Consider the following 25,999-nt stretch of genomic DNA (forward strand, 5'->3'; position numbering starts at 1 on the left):
AACATCTGGCCTGGAGACTTCCTGGGTGCAGATCATGTAATTACACCTCCCCTCGGGAGGCAGCAGAAATAATAGCGAGGCAGACTCTACTCTCACTCTGCAATTAGACAGAGGGAGAACGTTTCTGGCGTCACACCGTTTTGGTGTGTGTCAGTTCCATCAGTTCATTTGGTTGTAAGTCCTATGTGGAGTGCAAGATGCTGATGACGAAGGTAGAAAAGGGAAAAAGGCAATGTACTGAAAAAGCTGCGATAGTGTATAGTTTAGTGACTCAAATTAAGAAAGTATTGCACACTGCTTGCTTGCAAGGTTTCAGTGCATCCCTTTTCAAGTGCCGATTGCTAAGAGAACCAGGATTAGGATTAAGGATGTCATCTAGAAGACTCTCAGCTATAGCAAGTACACATTGCTTTGGAGTTGCCATCTGTGTGGGTCCTCTAGTAATGAAAAGTATTTTAACTGAAAATGTAATTTAAGTTCTACCATTGGTTCAATTGAAGTGCATGCTATTAGGCCTACTAGTCGGAGAAAACAAACACATCCATATGAACAAAGAAGCAGTGTTGAGAGTACCCACTGTGTCTAATGGTTATACTTCAATTTTATTGTTTGAAAAATCAATACCAAGTAAAAAATAAATTACTTCCTTGATAGAACCATGTTCTGATGAGAGGGGCCACAGTGGCCTGTTCCACATAGTTTATCTCTTGAGCTCTGCAAGGCTAATAGACCACAGGCCTAACAACTCATCACAATACTTTAGGGGTTCTGGAGACCATATTCCGAGACACTTGCAATAAAACAAACATTTATTAAAAAATAATTTAACTAATAATCTTGTTATATTACATGTTTAGCGCCTTCTCAAACACCCTTTGAAGACATATCCGAAAAATACAAAGAGAGAAATGTTTGTAGCGAACACTGCAATGGAGGTATTAGTTGGGCTATATGGCTTGACCCTGTCAAGATATGAACGCATATATGTTGTATCCTTTGGCTGGGGACAAAATAGCACTATAAACTGATATGGAATGATTAGATGATAAACAAACACACATGCAAATATTAGAATATGGGACATTTCATCAAAATAAATAATAATAGGAGAATAACTGGTCATATTGAGTCTATTTATAATGTTAGTTGGGTAGTTATCAATATAGGTAATTATATTCACTACTAATATGACCAAGTAGTAGATCGTTAATTTTCAATTATATTTTCAAAATGTTCAAATAGCACTTGCTATCCAATCTTGAGTAATATCCTAGCCATAAAAGCTCCCATTGAACTGAAATATTACTACTATACTATTTACTATACTATAACATACTAAACTATATTATATTATACTACACAACACTGTAGGCCTTCCAGTATTTACTAAGATCATAAACGAGCACTTGAAGTAAACCGTGACCAGGAAATTTATAAATTGCATTAAATGAGATTAGGTGGTATGCTGAAAACGAAAAGAAAACAACAATACAAATGTATCTCTTGATGTAACTGATTTACACACACAAAAATCTGACCACACTGGAACCAACAGTACATAACCCCCATCTACACCACCAACCACAACACTTCCAGAGAGAAGAGAAGGTGAAGATGGTGCCTCCCACTCTCTCCTCCAACCTCCGCCACCCTTCCCCTCCTATATGTCCCTTTGACATTGACATCAGGCACTTTATGATAGTCCTTAGACCCCCCTTTGGATATTTCTCCCTCCAACTGAACAGTCCCAACTCCTGTCGTGTATCCCTGACTTCCGCAAGGCTCTCCTTAGCTTGCTCTCCCTCATGGGACGACCATCTTCCTCTCCCCTGGCCCCTCTTCTTCTTTCTTATCAGACTTGTCAGCCAGGCTCCTGTAGGAGCGGTGGATCCCGGGGGACCTCAGCACCTCGTCGCCCTGGGTGAGGGCTGGGTCCTCGGGCATGACCGGTCGAGGCGCCGGGTAGTTGGGCTGATAGTACTCGGAGGGGTAGCCCCCCTCGCCATACCTATAGGGGTCCTCCTCCTCCACCTCGTCATAGTTCTGGTAGGTGTTGGGGGGCAATTGGACTAAGGGAAGATTGTGGCGGTCAGATGTGTCACCACCGATGCCACCCTCTATATCCACCGTGGCCACCCCCGAAGCGTGCATGTGTTTGTTTGTTTTTGATTGGGTTAGCGGGACAGCGGGACAGGACAGGAAGGAGGCAGAGACACACAGGAAGAACAGTGTTAGCGACGACATCAAAGCGGCCAGAAGAGATAAAGAGGGGTAGGGAGGAGCAACACTGACAGGGTAAGGAGATCTGAGTGGTTCTCTTATTAAATAGATGAGAAAGCTCAACTGAATAACGCATCAAATGACAATCAGTATTAGTCAACAACTGGCTCCTTTTGGAATATAAAAACTGTACACATTCACTGCATAAGCATAGAGAAGCCTTGGATAAAATATATACTAAACTCAGCAAAAAAAGAAACGTCCCTTTTTCAGGACCCTGTCTTTCAAAGATAATTCGTAAAAATCCCATGCTTGTTCAATGAACCATAAACAATGAATGAACATGCACCTGTGGAACGGTCATTAAGACACTAACAGCTTTCAGACGGTAGGCAATTAAGGTCACAGTTATGAAAACTTAGGACACTAAAGAGGCCTTTCTACTGACTCTGAAAAACACTAAAAGAAAGGGTCCCTGCTCATCTGCATGAACGTGCCTTAGGCATGCTGCAAGGAGGCATGAGGACTGCAGATGTGGCCAGGGCAATAAATTGCAATGTCCGTACTGTGAGACGCCTAAGACAGCGCTACAGGGAGACTGGACAGACAGCTGATCTGTCACGGTTGTCGTAAGGATTTGACCAAAATGCAGCAGGAGTCTGTATACTCATCTTCTTTTTAATTGGCAGAAAGAAGGAAAAACCATAACAAAAACACACGTATACAAAAATAACGCCGATAAACAGTCCTGTAAGGCATATAGCTATACAAGGAACAACTACCCACAAATCCCATAGGAAAAACACCCCTCTTAAATAGGACCTTCAATTAGAAGCAACGAGGAGCAGCTGCTTCCAATTGAAGGTCAACCCCATTAGCTAAACATAGAAATAGAAAGGCTAGAACGAACATAGAAATATACTAACATAGAACATTAACCACAAACCCCAAAACACATAAAACAAACACCCCTCTTACATAAGAACATAGCCCAACAAACCCCGAAACACTCTAAACAAACACCCCCTGCGACGTCCTGACCAAAGTACAATAACAAATAACCCCTTTACTGGTCAGGACGTGACATGATCGACCTCACAGTGGCAGACCATGTGTAACAACACCTGCACAGGATTGGTACATCTAAACATCACACCTGCGGGACAAGTACACGATGGCAGCAACAAGTTACACCAGGAATGCACAATCCCTCCATCAGTGCTCAGAATGTCCGCAATAGGCTGAGAGAGGATGGATTGAGGGCTTGTAGGCCTGTTGTAAGGCAGGTCCTCACCAGACATCACCGGCAACAACGTCGCCTATGGGCACAAACCCACCGTCACTGGACCAGACAGGACTGGCAAAAAGTGCTCTTCACTGACGAGTCGCGGTTTTGTCTCACCAGGGGTGCCTTGGTGGAATAGTGGGGTAACATCTCACAACAAGAACTGGCAAATCTGGTGCAGTCTATGAGGAGGAGATGCACTGCAGTACTTAATGCAGCTGGTGGCCACACCAGATACTGACTGTTACTTTTGATTTTGACCCCCCCCCCCCTTTGTTCAGGGACACATTATTCAATTTCTGTTAGTCACATGTCTGTGGAACTTGTTCAGTTTATGTCTCAGTTGTTGAATCGTGTTATGTTCATACAAATATTTACAAATGTTAAGTTTTCTGCAAATAAACACAGTTGACAGTGAGAGGACGTTTCTTTTTTTGCTGAGTTTAGCTTGTATGCGCTGAAACATAAAAATGCATTTATGGCTAAATTAGTTTTTGTCTCAGGCTCAGGTAGAATGTGTTTCTACAAAGAGAGAGACTTTGAACATCTTTATAGGAAACAAAGCAGTAGTTGTTGTTGACCGAAAAAAACGGGATATTGCAAGGGGGTAGAATCAAGCGACAAGCCTGTCTACCCTCACAACTCCACTACAACCCTTTTTGAATGCTGCTCGCTACCAATACTTTTGTTGGACTTCAGTAAGAGAAAGTAGAGGGACGAGAGAAGGAGAGAGAGGGAGACACACACATACCACAGGTCAGACAGACGAGACAAAATCACATGCTGGTATTACTCACACCGTGGAGTACATGGAGAACACCACCAGCCTTTCTAGCCGTATAGTGTGCTCACCGTACCGTCTTTTCCTCAGAGAAAAGAGTGATAGAGACAGACATCATCGATGGTCTGGGTGTCCATGCACACATGCAATTACAGTTAGGGCGCTACAGATTGTATCCACACTCACAATATCCATTATATTAGATGATGAACCAGCTAAGAAATAAGGCCGAGGGGGTGTGGTATATGGCCAATATGCCACAGCTAAGGGCTGTTCTTACGCACGACAAACGAGGAGTGCCTGGATACAGCCCTTAGCCGTGGTATATTAGCCATATACCACAAACCCCCGAGGTGCCTTATTGCTATTATAAACTGGTTATCAACGTAATTAGAGCAGTAAAAATAAATGTTTTGTCATACCCGTGCTATACGGTCTGATATACCACGGCTGCCAACCAATCAGCATTCAGGGCTCGAACCACCCAGTTTATAATGTTGAATAAATCATGATCAAGATGCAGAATTCTTTTTTTTTTTACTTGGTAAAATGTGGCCATACTTGATGCAATAGCGTGTTCTGTACACAAACATACTGAAATATGACATAAGGCTTTAAAAGTTGATAGACATTTTGTTGGAATAACTATATTTTACATAAATACATGTCACAAGCATTCACAAATATCTATAAGGTCTATATAACTTTAAAAAAGCAAGCTTGTTTGAATTCAATTCCACAAGCTAAGATACTGGGATAATGACATGGTGGCAAAAAAAGATTCTCACATACCATTGTATGAATTCAACACATTGTAAGTCATTGTTTCCAAGCTGAATTCTGCATCTTGGGTGCATTTTGTATTTCAAGGTGCAAAAATGACAACAGGAACTATTGGATTGATAAATAAACCATATGCTCACAGACATCTTACTGTAAAACCATCAGATAATGGAATGTGCCATTTTCTTTTGTGAGCTGTCAAAAACAGAGAATAAAGGACATCCACTCATTTATTTTAATGAGGTTCAGTCCTAAGGTTAATCAAGTGAGTCTCAACTGATTTGAATTCGAAGTCTATTAAGTATAAAGTAAATCAGAAAACAAATGCCAATTACTTAAATATATCTCAGTATGGGCATCCAAATTAAATTTAGGTAACTGGTAAGTTAGTACTACAATAGAGTAGATGATTCTGAGAACTTTCCTTTCAAGATAGGTCATGTTTCGGGTTGAATATTTTCCTGGTATTTTACAAATGTTCCATCGTGAGAATAAATACATTTTCTCCCGAGTAACCCGGTATTTCCCACCAAAACTGTAAGTGTCATTCTAAAGCATTATAAAGCATATAAATACGTCTGAATTTGATTAGAGTGTTGATCAGCATGAACATTCAAGCCTGATGGTACCTGAGCCTGATGAGCCATACATTAAATACATGTTATGAACCCAAGCCCCAAAAAGCCCAAATGACAGTGCCATTATCAAATCAAATTGTATTTGTCACATACACATGGTTAGCAGATGTTAATGCGAGTGTAGCGAAATGCTTGTGCATCTAGTTCTGACAGTGCAGTAATATCTAACAAGTAATATAACAATTCCCCAACAACTACCTAATACACACAAATCTCAAATTATGTCAATTAGCCTATCAGAAGCTTCTAAAGCCATGACATCATTTTCTGGAATTTTCCAAGCTGTTTAAAGGCACAGTCAACTTAGTGTATGTAAACTTCTGACCCACTGGAATTGTGATACAGTGAATTATAAGTTGTAAACAATTGTTAGAAAAATTACTTGTGTCATGCACAAAGTAGATGTCCTAACCGACTTGCCAAAACTATAGTTTGTTAACAAGAAATTTGTGGAGTGGCTGAAAAACGAGTTTTAATGACTACAACCTAAGTGCATGTAAACTTCCGACTTCAACTGTACATTTGATATGAGTAATGTAAGATATAAACATTATTAAAGTGTCATTATTTAGAGTGGCATTGTATAAAGTGACTAGTGATCCATTTATTAAAGTGGCCAGTGATTGGGTCTCCATGTAGACAGCAGCCTCTCTGAGTTAGTCATTGCTGTTTAGCAGTCTGATGGCCTTGGGATAGAAGCTGTTTTTCAGTCTCAGGGTCCCAGCTTTGATACACCTGTACTGACCTCGCCTTCTGGATGGTAGCGGTGTGAACAGGCAGTGGCTCGGATGGTTGATGTCGTTGATTATCTTTTTGGCCTTCCTGTGACATCGGGTGCTGTAGGTGTCATGGAGGACAGGTAGTTTGCCCCCAGTGATGCGTTGTGCAGACCGTACCACCCTCTGGAGAGCATTGCGGTTGAGGGTGGTGCAGTTGTGATACAGCCTGACAGGATGCTCTCGATTGTGCATCTGTAAAAGTTTGTCAGGGTTTTGGGCGACAAGCCAAATATCTTCAGCCTCCTGAGGTTGAAGAGGCGCTGTTGAGCCTTCTTCACTACACTGTCTGTGTGGGTGGACCATTTCAGTTGGTCTGTGATGTGTACGCTGAGGAACTTAAAACTTTCCACCTTCTCCACTGCTGTCCCTTCGATGTGGATAGGGGGGTGCTCCCTTTGCTGTTTCCTGAAGTCCACGATCATCTCCTTTGTTTTGTTGACGTTGAGTGAGAGGTTGTTTTCCTGACACCGCACTCCGAGTGCCCTCACCTCCTCCCTGTAGGCTGTCTCGTCGTTGTTGGTAATCAAGCCCACTACTGTTGTGTCGTCTGAAAACTTGATGATTGAGTTGGAGGCCTGGGGGCGGCCCGTCAGAAAGTCTAGGACCCAATTGCACAGGGCGGGGTTGAGATCCAGGGCCTCCAGCTTGATGATCAGCTTGGAGGGTACTATGGTGTTGAATGCTGAGCTGAGGTCAATGAACAGCATTCTTACATAGGTATTCTTTTGGTCCAGATGGGATAGGGCAGTGTGCAGTGTGATTGCGATTGCGTCGTCTGTGAACCTATTGGGGCGGTAAGCAAACTGAAGTGAGTCTAGGGTGGCCGGTAAGGTGGAGGTGATATGATCCTTGACTAGTCTCTCAAAGCACTTCATGATGACAGTAGTGAGTGCTATAGGGCAGTAGTCATTTAGTTCAGTTATCTTTGCCTTCTTGGGTACAGGAACAATGGTAGCCATCTTGAAGCATGTGGGGACAACAGACTGGGATAGGGAGCGATTGAATATGTCCGTAAACACACCAGCCAGCTGGTCTGCGCATGCTCTGAGGACGCGGCTAGGGATGCCGTCTAGGCCAGCAGCCTTGCGAGGGTTAACACGTTTAAATGTTTTACTCACATCAGCCACAGAGGAGAGGGGGAGTCGTAGTCCTTGGCACTGTATTATCCTAAAAAAATATATATTATAACATAACTCAAAAGAAAGGAGTTTGCATTTTGGCGCAGTCCAGGCAGTGCTGAGAGGGATATTTTGGCCTGCTCTTTGTTCGGGGAGCCGCGACGGTGGCACTATATTATCCTCAAAGTGGGCAAAGAAGGTGTTTAGTGTTTCTGGAAGTGTAACGTCGGTGTCTGTGACGTGGCTGGTTTTCTTTTTGTAGTCCCTGATATCCTGTAGACCCTGCCACATACGGCTCGTGTCTGAGCCGTTGAATTGCGACTCTACCTTGTCTCTGTACTGGCATTTCACTTGTTTGATTGCCTTGCGGAGGGAATAACTACACTATTTATATTCAGTCATATTCCCATTATCCAATACATACAGTGCATTCGGAAAGTATTTCCACATTTTGTTATGTTACAGCCTTTTTTCCTCTTCAATCTACACACAATAACAGGTTTTTAGACATTTTTGCAACAAAAAAAAACATATTTACATAAGTATTCAGACCCTTTGCTATGAGACTCAAAATTGAAGGGCCTTGGTCAGGGAGGTGACCAAGAACCCAATGGTCCCTCTGACAGAGCTCCAGAGTTCCTCTGTGGAGAAACTTCCAGAAGGACAACCATTTCTGCAGCACTCCACCAATCAGACCTTTATGGTAGAGTGGCCAGATGGCAGCCACTCCTCAGTAAAAGGCACATGACAGCTCGCTTGAAGTTTGCCAAAAGGCATCTAAAGGTCTCTCAGACCATGAGAAACAAGATTCTCTGGTCTGATGAAACCAAGATTGAACTCTTTGGCCTGAATGCCAGGCGTCACGTCTGGAGGAAACCTGGCACCATCCCTTCGGTGAAGCATGGTGGTGGCAGCATCATGCTGTGGGGATGTTTTTCAGTGGCAGGGGCTGGGAGACTAGTTAGATCATTGATGAAAACCTGCTCCAGAGTGCTCAGGACCTCAGACTGGAGCGAAGGTTCAACTTCCAACAGGACAATGAGCCTAAGCACACAGCCACGTCTCTGAAAGTCCAGAGCACGGACTTGAACCCAATCAAACATCTCTGGAGACCTGAAAATAGATGCTCCCCATCCAACCTGACAGAGCTTGAGAGGCTCTGCAAAGAAGAATGGAAGAAACTCCCCAAATAACACAACTGACTAGGTTTCCCAGTGCCAAGCTTGTAGCGTCATACCCAAGAAGACTTGAGGCAGCCAAAGAAGCTTCAACAAAGTACTGAGTAAAGTGTCTGAATACTTATGTAAATGTGATACTTAATTAATTGTTTTGCAAAAAAAAAAAATCTGTTTTTGCTTTGTCATATTGGGGTATTGTGTGTAGATTTATGAGGGGAAAAAAACGATTTAATCCATTTTAGAATAATACAGTAATGTAACAAAAAAAGTCAAGGGGTCTGAATCCTTTCCAAATGCACTGATATATTGTATTTTATTTAACCTTTATTTAACTAGGCAAGTCAGTTAAGAACTAACTCTTATTTACAATGACAGCCTACCCCGGCCTAACCCGGCTATGATATACAGTAGACTACTGCACATTATGCACGACAGAAAAATATAAAAGCCCATAGATGTAGCTAGCTATAGGCTATGCTCTCTTGGGGAAATAAATGTAACTTGCTCTTTCTGAGTGTGTATTGTATTGTAATATACTGAATTACACACATCGTTCAAACCATGGTAAGCAGAAGAGAACATGCGATTCTGGTGTGAAACATGAGGCCTACAAAGTTACAAGTATAGGCTAGCAAATTTGATTTTAATTTTGAAATATAAATCAAATCAAATGCTATTTGTCACATGCGCCGAATACAACAGGTGTAGTAGACCTTACAGTGAAATGCTTACGTACAAGCCCTTAACCGACAATGCAGTTTTAAGAATAATATATATATATATATTTTTTGTATAATTAGTAGATTGACAAATTTATAGCGTCAGAGGAAGGCCCAAAAAATTGTCAAAGACTCCAGTCACCCAAGTCATAGTGTTGTCTCTGCTACCACACAGCAAGCGGTAGCAGAGTCTAGGACCTGAAGGCTCCTTAGCAGCTTCTACCCCCAAGACATAAGACTGCTGAACAATTCATCAAATGGCCACCCGGAATATTTACATTGACCCCCCCAGACGAGCTTCAATGCCATACAACTCTCCTTCCGTGGCCTCCAACTGCTCTTTAACTCAAGTAAAACTAAATACATGCTATTCAATCGATCACTGCCCGCACCTGCTCGCCCGTCCAGCATCACTACTCTGGACGGCTCTGACTTAGAATACGTGGACAACTACAAATATCTGGGTGTCTGGTTAGACTGTAAACTCTCCTTCCAGACTCACATTAAGCATCTCCAATCCAAAATTAAATCTAGATTCGGCTTCCTATATCGCAACAAAGCATCCTTCACTCATGCTGCCAAACATACCCTCGTAGAACTGACCATCCTACCGATCCAATCGACTTCGGTGATGTCATCTATAAAATAGCCTCCAACACTCTACTCAACATATTGGATGCAGTCTATCACAGTGCCATCCGTTTTGTCACCAAAGTCCCATACACTACCCACCATTGCGACCTGTACGCTCTTGTTGGATGGCCCTCGCTTCATACTCATCGCCAAACCCACTGGCTACAGGTTATCTAGAAGTCTCTGCTAGGTAAAGCCCCGCCTTATCTCAGCTCACTGGTCACCATCGCAGCACCCACTCGTAGCACACGCTCCAGCAGGTATATCTCACTGGTCACCCCCAAAGCCAATTCCTCCTTTGGTCATCTTTCCTTCCAGTTCTCTGCTGCCAATGACTGGAACGAACTGCAAAAATCTCTGAAGCTGGAGACTCATATCTCCCTCACAAGCTTTAAGCACCAGCTGTCAGAGCAGCTCACAGATCACTGCACCTGTACATAGCCCATCTGTAAACAGCCCATCTATCTACCTCATCCCCATACTGTATTTATTTATTTATCTTGCTCCTTTGCACCCCAGTATCTCTACTTGCACATTCATCTTCTGCACATCTACCATTCCAGTGTTTAATTGCTATATTGTAATTACTTCGCCACCATGGCCTATTTATTGCTTTAACGTACCTCATTTGCACTCACTGTATATAGACGTTTTGTTTTCTTTTGTTCTACTGTATTATTGACTGTATGTTTTGTTTATTCCATGTGTAACTCTGTGTTGTTGTATGTGTCTAACTGCTATGCTTTATCTTGGCCAGGTCGCAGTTGCAAATGAGAACTTGTTCTCAACTAGCCTACCTTGTTAAATAAAGGTGAAATAAATAGTTGGTTAAGGGCTTGTAAGTAAGCATTTCACGATAAGGTCTACACTTGTTGTATGTGCATGTGACAAATACAATTTTATTTGATATATCTTTCATAATATTTCCCCTAATGTTATTAGCCTACATACTCTTTCTCACTCTATTTTTGCTTCATTCCTTCCTCGCTTTCAACAGTTAACTTTTTTAGGATAGATGGCAGCATTCGGAATATTGGATGAAAAGCGTGCCCAAAGTAAACTGCCTGCTACTCAGGCATATGCATGTAATTGGTAGATTTGGATAGAAAACACTCTTAAGTTTCCAAAACTGTTAACATAATGTCTGTGAGTATAACAGAACTGATATGGCAGGCGAAAACCTGAGGAAAATCCATCCAGGAAGTGCCATTATTTTGAAATGGCTGTTTTTCCAATGAAAGCCTATCCACCATTTAAAGGGATAGGACCCAGATTCCATTCCCTATGGCTTCCACTAGTTGTGAACAGTCTTTAGACATTGTTTCAGGCTTTTATTCTGAAAAATGACCACACTGAGTGAGTGGACCCTGGGATGTCCCCAGAGCTGGTTACTGCAAACGGCCTTTCTTGTTTTTCTTTTATATTGACGACGCTATTGTCCGGTTGAAATATTATCGATTATTTAGGCTAAAAACAACCTGAGGATTGATTATAAACATCGTTTGACATGTTTCTACGAACTTTACGGATACTATTTGGAATTTTCGTCTGCCCGTTGTGACCGTATTTGAGCCATTGGATTACTGAACAAAACATGCCAACAAAATGGAGGTTTTTGGATATAAAGAGGGACTTTATCAAACAAAACAAACATTTATTGTGTAACTGGAGTCTTGTGAGTGCAACCATACGAAGATCATCAAAGGTAAGTGATTAATTTTATTGCAATTTCTGACTTTCGTGACTAATCTACTTGGCTGCTAACTGTTTGTAATGTTTTGTGTGCTGAGCGCTGTCCTCAGATAATCGCATGGTTTGCTTTCGCCGTAAAGCCTTTTTGAAATCTGACACGGCGTCTGGATTAACAACAAGTTAAGCTTTATTTTGATGTATTGCACTTGTGATTTCATGAAAGTTAAATATTTATAGTAATTTAATTTGAATTTGGGGCTCTGCAATTTCACTGGAAGTTGTCGAGATGATCCATATGAAGATAAATGAAAAACGTTTCGTTGTCATAATCTTTATCATTCTAATGTCATCCTTGAATAATATAGGACTAGAATTAGATGCAGAAGGCTAAATAACTGCTATAGCCTACCACCATCGCGTGTTCGCTCTTTTTTCAAACTACCTGTGAGTTCTATCGGCTGGAGGTATTTATCATTTAGCAAAAAAGAGCTTGCGCCCCTCTTCGAATAGTCTATTGGTATAAGAAATGCTAAAAAAGTTATGTCCAGCAAGCTATTTAGTCTAGCTTTTCATGCATGGGACTCCAAGAGCTAAGGAGCATTTATTAAGGAGAAGTCAGCGAAGCACAGGTGCTTGCGTACTGCGCAAGAGACAGAGGCTATAAGTTAGAAGCTTATTATGCATAACCCATCACTAATTAGCTAAATATAAGGCTAATACTGCATTGAATTTATTACCTGAAAGAGGTAGGCTAGAACATCTATATATAGGGCTATATATCAAATCTAGAAGAGAATTATCTATTTTGTATGCAATTTGAATGGAATTGATGGAGAGAGAGAGACCGCATGAGAGACTGCTTGCACGTGTTCTGATTTAAAGCAAAGATATTCGAGTGATAGGCTTTTTTTTCTGCAGCTGCAAAAAATAAATACAAATCTTTACAATTACAAAACAAGGTGACACCCGAAAGCCAGATGGAGATGGGTAAATTAGAGGCACATTCGGTCTTTATATTACTGTAGCATAGGCTATGCTGCAGCAAATGTAGGCCTACCTGTCTCACGAAAAAAAGTGACCAGTTCCATTTTACACCATGCTGTTCATACAAATAATTTACAGTTTTCTCGCAGTTATTTATCCCGGGAAAAAGGAGTGATTTTGGGAGGTAACCGGGTTCCCGCCATTCAACCCTAGTCATGTTGTCTTAGCTTCACCTTGAAATACAGTGAGTGTGGATAACGGTGTGATTCTGGTCAACCCCCTGACGGATTTAACCCAATGAGAGCTCTTTGCTCAGGTCTCCCTGTCAAAGAGCTTCTGTTGGATTAAATTAGTTAGTGATTGACAGGGTATGATACAATACATCAGATATATAAAAAAAGCCAGATTCAGTCCGAACCCTTTGACATATTCTCTGATTACAAACTCTCAGCCTTGCTCAAGACTTTAGGGTTTTTAAAGCATTCTCAGAGAGTGTATTCCCAGGTAAGCGTTATCTACCCAACAACATGATGGGAATGACAATGGAATTCTCTATATATGGCAAAAACAATTAGATCTAATGTATTGGACTTTTTATTTTATATAATTTTATGTCGCCTTGTTGTGTTTTGGTGTGTTTACAATGGTAGGGGATGACGATTGTCATAATTACCTCCTACGTTGTAGCCCATACAGGAGTTCTGGTCACAGTATCCAGGAGGTCCAGCCGACCCCACTGGTCCAGGGATACCCGGCCGCCCAGGAGTTCCAGGGTTCCCCGGCCGACCAGATGGACCCTGGCTACCTGTCCGGCCCTGACCCGTTGGTCCTGGAGGAAAGACAAATGTGGTGAGGAGAAGGTGGAGAAAGGGAGGAGTGTGTTTTAATACAACAAATACATTTTCAATTAACAATGAAGGTTTTAACTTTGAGCTACATTCCGAATGTCACGTCCTGACCATAGTAAGATGTTATATTCTATGGTAGAGTAGGTCAGTGCGTGACAGGGGGTGTTTTGTGTTTTTTCAATGTTTTCTATTTCTATGTTGTTTTTTGGGATGATCTCCAATTAGAGGCAGCTGGTCCTCGTTGTCTCTAATTGGAGATCATACTTAAGTAGGGTTTTTTTCCCACCTGTGTTTGTGGGTAGTTGTATTCTGTTTAGTCTATGTACCTGACAGAACTGTGAGCTGATCGTTTTCGCTTTTGTTATTTTCTTTAGTGTTCTGTGTTAAAATAAATTTCATCATGAGCACTCAATACGCTGCACTTTGGTCCCCTCTCTACGACAGTCGTTACACCGAAGTGAAATCATCAAGTGAAATGTTAAGGCAAACCTTTGAAACATGATGGCATTATTATTGTCTTCATTGTGACTAAGAACACTGCATATTGAGGTAGAATTCACCAAGTTAAAGGGGTAGTTCACCCAAATTACAAATTGATTTCCTTACCCATTTGTGGCGCAAATCCCAAACAAGTCACGGGACCGATATTAGCATCATGTCCAAATCATACGAAAGTATCTAAAATGTATTATAAAGCTCAACAAAGTAATTTAGATGTTTTGAAGATAATGTGCGAAAAATGCTAATATCGGTCCCATGACCTGAATGCGATTTGTGCCGCAAATGATAAAACATTAGCATGTGGAAACAGTGCCAGGGAAACTAAAGCAAAGTATGGATTGCTGTCATATCTTATCCATAGACTGCTTACAGGGTAAGGGAACCAATATATCATTTTATAATTTGGGTGAACTATCCCTTTAAATCTAGTAGTGTGCTTTAAAATAGAATCCATGATTAGGCCACTGATTGGCCAGACTTCCTCACCTCTCCACAAAAGGAAGATAATCAGCACATTTATCATTACCCAGCGGTCAGTACCAATAAGCATAAGCTTTTGCGTCTTTTCATCAGACCCAAAATACTATTATTACTGAGCTGTCTCCATCAGGAAATGCTATGAATATCCTTTTTCAAATATCCTTGGGGGCACTCATCTCCCGCATGCCAGATTCTGAAGTGTTCTCTCAGAGTTCTCCCTGTGGCCCAACCTGGCAACTGCTTCAGGATTTCAATCAACACACTGTATCAGCTAGACTACAATCAATACAGGAGTCAATAGCTATGCCCTCTAATAAGGTTTCATTAAACCAGTAAGGGCAGCTTAATGAATAACAACCAAAGTAAATTAAATAAAACTCAAGCTACCCTCTCCATTTCATATTTTATCCTTGAATCAAGACGGGAGCGCTTAATCAAAAACATATTGGGTGACTTCCTATTTTGTAATCCACCTGCTCAACAGATGTTGATTTCCTCTGCAGAGGCTCGGTAGCAAAGGAAGTCCCTGGAGGAAAATTGAAGTTGGAACTGTGCAGTTGTTTTTTTGGGGGGGGGGGGGGGGGGGGGGTTCAGCGGGCATTGTTTTGGTTACCTGGGGGTCCAACAGGGCCTCTGGGACCCTGGACTCCTGCGCCTGGGCTTCCCTTGTCGCCCTTCTCTCCTGACAAACCTGGACAGACAGAGACCAAGGGGGGACACACTTTGACAAAATGCAGAGAAGTGGGCATGCTTATCTCCTTTCCGTATTATATCACCATCAGCACTAAAAGTGTCATGAACAATATTGTAGATCTACCTGTGTAATCATTTTATTCTGATTATATTAGTGTCACACCCTTATCTGTTTCACCTGTCTTTGTGCTTGTCTCCACCCCCTCCAGGTGTCACCCATCTTCCCCATTATCCCCTGTGTATTTATACCTGTGTCCTCTGTTTGTTTGTTGTCAGTTCGTTTTGTTTCATGAAACCTACCAGCGTTTGTTCCCCTGCTCCTGACTGTGCTTGCTCCTGTTTTCTAGTCCTTCCCGGTTTTGACCGTTCTGCCTGCCCTGACCCTGCCTGTCATTCTATACCTTGCCCCACCTCCCTGGATAAATGTTTTTTTGTTATTGAAAAAAAATGTTACCCCTTTTTCATGGTATCCAATTGGTAGTTACAGTCTTGTCCCATTGCTGCAACTCCCATACGGACTCAGGAGAGGCGAAGGTCGAGAGCCGTGCATCCTCCCAAACACAACCCAACTGCTTCTTGACACAATTCCCGCTTAACCTGTTAGCCAGCCGCACCAATGTACACCTGGCAACTGTGTCAGCATGCATTACGCCTGGCCCACCACAGGAGTCGCTAGAGCTTCGACAGAGCCTGGACTTGAACCAGGATCTCTAGTGGCACAGCTAGCACTGCGGTGCAGTGCCTTAGACCAATGTGCCACTCGGGAGGCCCTCCCTCACTGGATTATTGACCCCTGCCTGCCCTGACCCTGAGACTGCCTGCTGTTCTGGACCTTTTGCACCTTCTCTGGATTACTGACCTCTGCCTGCCTTTGACCTGTCGTTTGCCTGCCCCGTACTAGAAATACATGTTTGTTTCTTCGACACTGTCTGCATCTGGGTCATACCTGAAACCTGATAAATGATGTTTTCTTACGTTACCTGGCAGTATCATTTACTGTAATAAGCTTATGGCATAAGTTACATGACTATATCTTTACTTGAAAGCTTAAGTTAAATCGGAGTCTTCTCTATACAGTACCTCTGGCTCCTGGTTGTCCATTTTCTCCGTTGGACCCGGGGAACCCTGGTCTGCCCGGGGGCCCCTGCTCTCCCTGTGGTCCTGGGCCGCCCTGCCGCCCGGGCTCTCCTGGGGGACCTGGAACGGTGCGGACGGAGACAGGTGCGCTGGGGATGTGGTTAAGGATGGAGCTGTAGCGAGCCATGTGACCTGTGGGACAGACGTCAGACAGAAGTCAGTGGCGCATGAATGGATGCCAATGGCAAAAAACCCTCACACCTTCATAGACAACACTCACATTTTCATGTACTGTATACCCCTTCCACAGAATACACTTAACACTCAAAGACACAAGACCTGTGTAATCACACATCCACACACACACAGGAAGAGAGCCAGATGGAGGATAAAAAAAATGACTCACTCTGTATCAGCTGCTCACAGACCTGCCGGGCGATTGCTTGGACCGATGCCTGGGATTGCAGGTCACCCTGGAGAGGAAAAAACACATGGTGACACCAAGTCCATGGCTACACTCCAACCTGTTTTATCGTCACCACAGGTAAAATATCCTCCACCATTACTTAGGAAACAAGGCTGCCGGCCATGAATTTGGCATCAACTCTTTTAACTGGAAAACATTGCTGTTGTGGCCAAGCCTAGATGTTGCCTTTTGAGCCTTGTCTAAAAACCTTATTAGCCATTCAATGTTTGCTGTTACGGGCGACACCAATCCGTAAAGTACTTAACACTAGAACAATAGCTCTTTAAAATATACTGCTCAAAAAAATAAAGGGAACACTTAAACAACACATCCTAGATCTGAATGAAAGAAATAATCTTATTAAATACTTTTTTTTTACATAGTTGAATGTGCTGACAACAAAATCACACAAAAATAATCAATGGAAATCCAATTTATCAACCCATGGAGGTCTGGATTTGGAGTCACACTCAAAATTAAAGTGGAAAACCACACTACAGGCTGATCCAACTTTGATGTAATGTCCTTAAAACAAGTCAAAATGAGGCTCAGTAGTGTGTGTGGCCTCCACGTGCCTGTATGACCTCCCTACAACGCCTGGGCATGCTCCTGATGAGGTGGCCGATGGTCTCCTGAGGGATCTCCTCCCAGACCTGGACTAAAGCATCCGCCAACTCCTGGACAGTCTGTGGTGCAACGTGGCGTTGGTGGATGGAGCGAGACATGATGTCCCAGATGTGCTCAATTGGATTCAGGTCTGGGGAACGGGCGGGCCAGTCCATAGCATCAATGCCTTCCTCTTGCAGGAACTGCTGACACACTCCAGCCACATGAGGTCTAGCATTGTCTTGCATTAGGAGGAACCCAGGGCCAACCGCACCAGCATATGGTCTCACAAGGGGTCTGAGGATCTCATCTCGGTACCTAATGGCAGTCAGGCTACCTCTGGCGAGCACATGGAGGGCTGTGCGGCACCCCAAAGAAATGCCACCCCACACCATGACTGACCCACCGCCAAACCGGTCATGCTGGAGGATGTTGCAGGCAGCAGAACGTTCTCCACGGCGTCTCCAGACTCTGTCACGTCTGTCACGTGCTCAGTGTGAACCTGCTTTCATCTGTGAAGAGCACAGGGCGCCAGTGGCGAATTTGCCAATCTTGGTGTTCTCTGGCAAATGCCAAACGTCCTGCACGGTGTTGGGCTGTAAGCACAACCCCCACCTGTGGACGTCGGGCCCTCATACCACCCTCATGGAGTCTGTTTCTGACCGTTTCAGCAGACACATGCACATTTGTGGCCTGCTGGAGGTCATTTTGCAGGGCTCTGGCAGTGCTTCTCCTGCTCCTCCTTGCACAAAGGCGGAGGTAGCAGTCCTGCTGCTGGGTTGTTGCCCTCCTACGGCCTCCTCCACGTCTCCTGATGTACTGGCCTGTCTCCTGGTAGCGCCTCCATGCTCTGGACACTACACTGACAGACACAGCAAACCTTCTTGCCACAGCTCGCATTGATGTGCCATCCTGGATGAGCTGCACTACCTGAGCCACTTGTGTGGGTTGTAGACTCCGTCTCATGCTACCACTAGAGTGAAAGCACCGCCAGCATTCAAAAGTTACCAAAACATCAGCCAGGAAGCATAGGAACTGAGAAGTGGTCTGTGGTCACCACCTGCAGAACCACTCCTTTATTGGGGGTGTCTTGCTAATTGCCTATAATTTCCACCTGTTGTCTATTCCATTTGCACAACAGCATGTGAAATGTATTGTCAATCAGTGTTGCTTCCTAAGTGGACAGTTTGATTTCACAGAAGTGTGATTGACTTGGAGTTACATTGTGTTGTTTAAGTGTTCCCTTTATTTTTTTAAGCAGTGTATAATTGCTGTGAAGTAGAAACCCTTTTTCTACACCTGAGTAACACGGCTCTAAAGCTTTAGCTTATAAGGTATACAAAATGTGTTCTGGTTGCAGTACAACGTGTGATATTTCTCTTCAGAAAACTTGTTGTAATGGTAACTGTTTACTGTCAGACTGTCACGAGAACCCCTATAACCCCAAGCTGAGGAGCAGCAATTACTTGAAAGGAGGGCATTACTTGTTTTGAACATTGATGTTAAGAACAGTACTTACGCCACATAATTATATTATACAGAACAAGGTAAGTATCATAAGATATCTCAATTCAATTTAATAAATGCTGTTTTGGCATGAATGGGTGGTTGCCACTGCTGCCAAAGCAATATGTTTGTTATCTCTATGACTTACTCTTTCTCCCTTCTCTCCTTTGTTTCCGGCAGGACCCTGCAACAGAACAAGAGGCAGAATGACAATGGACATAAAATAATGAAGTAAAACTGTACAAATTGTTTGAGTTGTCAATTGCTGTTGTCATCTTTTTGCTAAAGTCATTATTTGCACCCTGGCATAACCATTTATCTGCAAAGGTCATATAATAACTATGCAGTACCAGTAATTACATAGAGGCACTACTATGTAATAACTGCTAACCTTCTCTGGCTCTTGGTCTTTGGTTGGACAGCTTATTAGCTGTCCTACAAAATTAATGTAGATAATCTTGTGAGGAAGCTTAACTGTAATTGGGATTTTATTCTCGTAACAAGGCTTGCTTCCCATTTGAGGCTAGAAAGATGCTTGTTCAAGCCACTTTTCTTTCTGAAATTGATTATGGTGACTTAATATACAGTGCATTTGGAAAGTATTCAGACCCCTTGACTTTTTACACGTTTTGTTTTTCATGTTACAGCCAAATTCTAAAATTGATTAAATTATGTTTTACTCATCAATCTACACACAATACCCCATTATGACAAAGTGAAAACAGGTTTTACTTCACTGTATAGTTCCTTAAATGATTTTCCCTGTCTCTGAATATCCCCATTGAACTGTTATTCTCTCTCCCAGATCCTTACACATACACATAGAAATATGGCATATTCCTGACCATGTGACCTGCCCTAGAATAATGCCTTGTGTTCGTTATAGTGTGTAACTTTCGTTGGTCAAGTCATGCAGTCAGGAAAAACTCTGGGTCAAATTATGATAGATACACTGTACTGTAGGACTATGTACAATATATTTATATACTATATGTCTTTGCTGTCTCCCAAGACCTCCCTCCCTAATCCTAAACACAGCGGGCAAAGCTGATTGAAATGACATCCTACTGACGTATCTTGTTGTAATGATGCAATTTCAATCAGTTCTGCTTGCTGGGTATTTCCTCAGCTAGTGGGTCAGCTCTGCTTCAGTAGTAGTAACATGCATGGACATAGAGGTTCAGATAACTCACAGGAGGTCCCTGGTTTCCCAGTGACCCTGGAGGTCCACTTGACCCTGGTGACCCAGGAGCTCCTGGAGTGCCCTGTGGGTGAAACCCAAACAAACAAATTGTCATCTCACTGATTGAGCAATCACTCAAACGTACAATGTGTAACTTTAGTTTTTCCATTTGTAACTTGAGGTACTACAAAACATTTGGCCAAGAAGCAAAAAAGAAAACAGTCACATTCGCCAAGGAGCACAAACAATTAACCTACAGGGACAGTACCTTTGACAAGGAAGTATTGTAAATTGCAGATTTAATTTTACAATTCATTGACATCAAATCAAATTAATTCATCAGTTCCTGATGCTAAATCCACAAACAATCATACTTACTATCGTCCCTGGAGGTCCTGTTCGCCCCTGGGGTCCATCTTTACCAGGAAGTCCCTGTGGAAAAGTGTTACAAGTACATACTAATGCCTATGAGACAGTGCTATTATGGCAGCTCATATACCACGACTTCATATTCACATAAATCTATTCCTTTTGATTACAATGCTTTCAGAAAGTATTCAAACCCCTTGACTTTATCCACATTTTGTTACATTAGTCTTATTCTAAAATGGATTAAAAAAAATTCCCTTCGTCAATCTTCACACAATACCCTATCATGACAAAGCAAAAACAGGTTTAGACATTTTTGCAAATTTATGAAAAATAAGAAACTGAAATATCACATTTACATAAGTATTCAGACCCTTTACTCAGTACTTCGTTGATGCACTTTTGCCAGTTATTACAGCCTTGAGTCTTCTTGGGTATGACACTACAAGCTTGACACACCTGTATTTGGTGAGTTTCTCCCATTCTTCTCTATAGATCCTCTCAAGCTCTGTCAGGTTGGATGGGGATGGGGAGCATCGCTGCATAGCTATTTTCAGGTCTTTCCAGAGATGTTAGAGCGGGTTCAAGTCCGGGCTCTGGCTGAGCCACTCAAGGGCATTCAGTGACTTGTCCCAAAGCCACTTCTGTGTTGTCTTGGCTGTGTGCTTAGGGTTGTTGTCCTGTTGGAAGGTAAACCTTTGCCCCAGTCTGGGGTCCTGAATGCCCTGAAGCAGGTTTTCATCAAGGATCTCTCTGTACTTTGCTCCGTTTATCTTTCCCTCGATCCTAACTAGTCTCTCAGTCTCTGCCGCTGAAAAACATCCCCACAGAATGATGCTGCCACCACCATGCTTCACCGAAGGGATGGTGCCAGGTTTCCTCCAGACGTGATGCTTGGCATTCAGGCCAAAGAGTTCAATCTTGGTTTCATCAGACCAGAGAATCTTGTTTCTCATGGTCTGAGAGTATTTTAGGTGGCTTTTGGCAAACTCCAAGCGGGCTGTCATGAGCCTTTTACTGAGGAGTGGCTTCCGTCTGGCCACTTTACCATAAAGGCCTGATTACTGGAGTGCTGTAGAGATGGTTGTCCTTCTGGAAGGATCTCTCATCTCCACAGAGGAACTCTAAAGCTCTGTCAGAGTGACCATCATCGGGTTCTTGGTCACCTCCCTGACCAAGGCCCTTCTCCCCGATTGCTCAGTTTGGCCGGACGGCCATCTATAGGAATAGTCTTGGTGGTTCCAAACTTCTTCTCTTTAAGAATGATGGAGGCCACTGTGTTCTTGGGGACCTTTAACGCTGCAGATATTTTTTTTATACCTTTCCCCAAATCTGTGCCTCGACACAATCCTGTCTCAGAGCTCTACGGACAATTCCTTCGACCTCATGGCTTGGTTTTTGCTCTGACATGCACTGTCAACTGTGGGACCTTATATGTCCAATCAATTGAATTTACCACAGGTCGACTCCAATCAAGTTGTAGAAACATCTCAAGAATGATCAATGGAAACAGGATGCACCTGAGCTCAATTTCGAGTCTCACAACAAAGGGTCTGAAAACTTATGTAAATAATAACAAAATGTGGAAAAAGGGAAGAGGTCTGAATACTTTCCGAGTGCACTGTAAACAGACCGACAAGACCTTACCCTTGTTCCTGTTTGTCCCAATCGACCTGGTGACCCAGGAGATCCAGGAATGCCCTGCAACCGTAGAGAGAAAACAAAAAGGTGAACACCATCCCAACCATGAAGGACGGGGGTGGCAGCATCATGTTGTGGGGGTGCTTTGCTGCAGGAGGGACTGGTGCACTTCACAAAATAGATGGCATCATGAGGTAGGAAAATGATGTGGATATATTGAAGCAACTACTCAAGACATCAGTCAGGAAGTTAAAGCTTGGTCGCAAATGGGTCTTCCAAATGGACAATGACCCCAAGCATACTTCCAAAGTTGTGGCAAAATGGCTTAAGGACAAAGTCAAGGTATCGGAGTGGCCATCACAAAGCCCTGACCTCAATTCTATTGAAAATTTCTGGACAAAACTGAAAAAGCGTGTGCGAGCAAGGAGGCCTACAAACCTGACTCAGTTACACCAGCTCTGTCAGGAGGAATGGGCCAAAATTCACCCAACTTATTGTGGGAAGATTGTGGAAGGCTACCCAAAACGTTTGACCCAAGTTAAACAATTTAAAGGCAATGCTACCAAATACTAATTGAGCGTATGTAAACTTCTGACCCACTGGGAATGTGATGAAAGAAATAAAAGCTGAAATAAATCATTCTCTCTACTATTATTCTGACATTTCACATTCTTAAAATAAAAGTGGTGATCCTAGGCCAGTTAAGGGTGTCAGCATGAATACATTTGTATTGACAGGCTCGGATGGTTGGACCATTATCCTAACTCATTACAGATAATTAATGTTGTGAAGCCGGAGCTGTTTGTAATACACAGTCTCTTGTATGACCTTCACAGCCGTCAAAGTCAAATTCCCTCACTCAGACACAACGAGTACTGAATGCCAATGGTATGGCTCAAAGCCTATTACAAACAAAAGTATACATCTCCCAACCTCTACAGTTATTGACAGGATCCATCTTAATTGGCTCAGAGATTGATTATAATGAAAGTGTATTGCATCTTAGGCATGAGTCATTACAACAGAGGGGAAATAGCTATTGTTTTGTAAAAACTACTGTGATGTCTTGTTACGGTCCAGGCAGGCGCTGCCCATAACCACAGATCTAGGATCAGATTACCCTACCGCCAATGCTCAGATTTACCATTAGGAGGATGGAAAGATATCTGACCCTGTATCATCTACCTTCTCCTTATTACCTTATTACCTGTGCAAATCCTTTAATGCATTGAAATAAATCTGACATCACATCAACCAAACGGTAGCAGAAGCTCTTTCACTCAAATTATGCAGAAACTCTCTTACCAGAATTCAGAATGACATGTTCCCATTAACTGCTACCTTACAGAGATAGATATTCAATATGCCATTCAAAAGATCTCCCTTTGGTGCAATGGTGTCATTTGAATGTCATTTGAAGACTGAATGCCATTTTGCGATGAGGGAAAGTGTGTCTTAAAGGGCAGGAAGTGAATGGTGGTCTTTACCTGTATTCCTGGAGCGCTAGCTGCACCCTTCTCACCTCTTTCTCCTGGACCACCCTGAAGTTGGAAAAAACAACAATAAATATCAACAGCAAATATCAAGCTTATTTGGAGGCTATTTCATAAGTTGAGGTCGTCACTATCTGGTCACAGTGTGCGTTCTAACTACAAATGCCATTTGTTTCCCAAACTCTTCCAGTAGCTGTACCCTTACTTATCCCCTACCTGTCACCATAATCCTGAATTAACAACAAATAGATAATGTCTTCAATATAGCACTTCTGTATGTTATACCATCGAATACTTTACCATAGGCTGGCTTAAACATGGCCTTAGTAAAGTTAAGACATCTGGGTGTATCCTTTAATGTTTTATCTGTCATTAATTCGTCATTGATCTGTTAATACCAATGCAGGTGAAACCCAGTACTTCATATTTGACTGTTCTGTTTACAGTCTATTAGGTTATGATACATCCTCCCTCCTTTACGGCTTACGTTTAACAACATCCCTTGGGTGAGAAAGAATCAACATCTGAGTATTACAACAGCTTTTACAAGGTAGACTTTATAGCATGCCTAGGTAAATCGGGTACTGTAGCTACTGTATGTTATGTGTGTTGGGATGCTAGACTCCTCTAATATGTGCAGTATTAGATGGTGTGTGTCTGAATTAATGTATGTATGTGAATGTGTGTGTGTGTGTGTGTGTGTGTGTGTGTGTGTGTGTGTGTGTGTGTGTGTGTGTGTGTGGTGTGTGTGTGTGTGTGTAAGCGCGCATGTGTCTTACCGGAGGGCCCATGATGGTACGTCCGCTGGGCCCCTGGGGTCCAGGAGGCCCCTGCAGCCCAGGAGTACCAGCGTCCCCAACTGGACCTATCGGCCCCTGTCACAGAGACAGAAGAACACATTGATAAAGTAGATTAGAATATAGTTAACATTTTACTATAGTTCTAGTTAAATTCCCTGCTTTCTACAGTTATTACAACAATCTAGTATCACTGGAACAAACAGAGGAAATACACACCAAATTACAAAGTACAACCTAACTGAACAGTAGTACTGTACACATTTTGGATTTACATTTAGGCCAATAATAAGATAAGATCGTCACCAGACAACATTTTAATCAACCATCTCCCTGACCACCTTCCTATGATCAAGCCATAAACTGTCCCTCTCCATCTTTGGAGGATGCATGCACTCACATGATCTGGCCACTATTGGTTAACCTAACCAGTGGTGGAAAAAGTACCCAATTATCATACTTGAGGAAAAGTAAAGATACCTTAATATAAAGTTAAAGTGAAAGTCACCCAGTAAAATACTACTTGAGTAAAAGTCTAAAAGTATTTGGTTTTAAATATACTTAAGTATCAAAAGTAATGTCATTGCTAAAATATACTTAAGCATCAGTAAAAGTATAAATCATTTCAAATGGCTTATATTTAGCAAACCAGACAGCATCATTATTTATTTTTTACGGATAGCGAGGGGTACACTCCAACACTCAGACATCATTTTATACATCTGTCAGCAACGGATGTGGCTGAAATAGCCGAATCCACTAAATTGTATATATTTTATTCCATACAACTGTCTTCATCCTTTATACATTACCTGACCCAGGTCCGGGTGTCTGAGAGGGGGCTTTAGGCTAACTCAGTGATTTAACTGCAAATCAGAGACCCGTGAGGCTGCTCTCTGTCTGTCTTGTCATGAGCCTACCAGTCGCAGGTCATTGACTTTCATGGGGGCACGTTGCATCTCCAATGAATATAAAATTCATGAGAGTAGAAAGACCGCATGGGTGCACTGCGAGGACGCCTGCATTACAAGGACCTTTACATGCTATAATAACACCCCATTCAAACACCAGTACAATTTTCTGGGACTTTCAAGACCGGTGCAATCCAAGTCTAATAGCATGAGAGAGTGAGAAATGAATAAAAGATTAGAACCTTGCAAACGGCATTTACAGAAAGAGTGGGTTTTCAGCCTAGCAGTATACAAGGGATATTTTATGGAAGAGAGGTATCCAAGAGGGTATGTGTCTGGTATCCATCAATGAGGGTATGTGTCTGCTTGTGGAATTGTTACAAGCTGCATTGACTTTCATTGTGTTTTTATTTACATGAGTGTGTGTGTGTGTATACACCGTACCACAGCTCCTGGTTCTCCACGGTCCCCTCTCCCTCCTCTGATCCCAGGTCCTCCCTGTTGATAACACAAATACCCACACACCCTCTGTCACACCCCATCAACATAAGGACCACAGACCTTAAAGACACACACTATCAACACATCCTAAACACACTATCACACACCAGGTGTATG

General features: G+C 42.6%; 1 protein-coding gene across 3 annotated transcripts in view; it reads right to left on the minus strand.

Moving 5' to 3' along the window:
• Positions 1–558: 558 nt before the first annotated feature.
• LOC106569929 (collagen alpha-1(XIV) chain) overlaps positions 559–25,999 on the minus strand; it is a 91,064-nt gene continuing 65,623 nt past the window's right edge. For 2 of the 3 annotated variants that reach the window (XM_014141684.3, XM_014141687.3), the window contains 12 exons: positions 25,826–25,879; positions 24,453–24,548; positions 23,668–23,721; positions 22,187–22,240; positions 20,549–20,602; positions 20,181–20,252; positions 19,136–19,171; positions 16,816–16,882; positions 16,413–16,601; positions 15,253–15,330; positions 13,484–13,639; positions 559–2,117 (listed from right to left, as the gene is read on the minus strand). In XM_014141684.3, coding sequence (XP_013997159.2) covers positions 1,804–2,117; positions 13,484–13,639; positions 15,253–15,330; positions 16,413–16,601; positions 16,816–16,882; positions 19,136–19,171; positions 20,181–20,252; positions 20,549–20,602; positions 22,187–22,240; positions 23,668–23,721; positions 24,453–24,548; positions 25,826–25,879 — 1,224 coding nt within the window. In that variant the 3' untranslated portion in view covers positions 559–1,803. The remainder of the gene's footprint in view (positions 2,118–13,483; positions 13,640–15,252; positions 15,331–16,412; positions 16,602–16,815; positions 16,883–19,135; positions 19,172–20,180; positions 20,253–20,548; positions 20,603–22,186; positions 22,241–23,667; positions 23,722–24,452; positions 24,549–25,825; positions 25,880–25,999) is intronic. The other variant, XM_014141686.3, reaches the window with a different exon arrangement.

The sequence above is a fragment of the Salmo salar genome, chromosome 14 (assembly GCF_965601325.2).
Source record: "Salmo salar chromosome 14, fSalSal1, whole genome shotgun sequence".
Taxonomy (NCBI): Eukaryota; Metazoa; Chordata; class Actinopteri; order Salmoniformes; family Salmonidae; genus Salmo; species Salmo salar.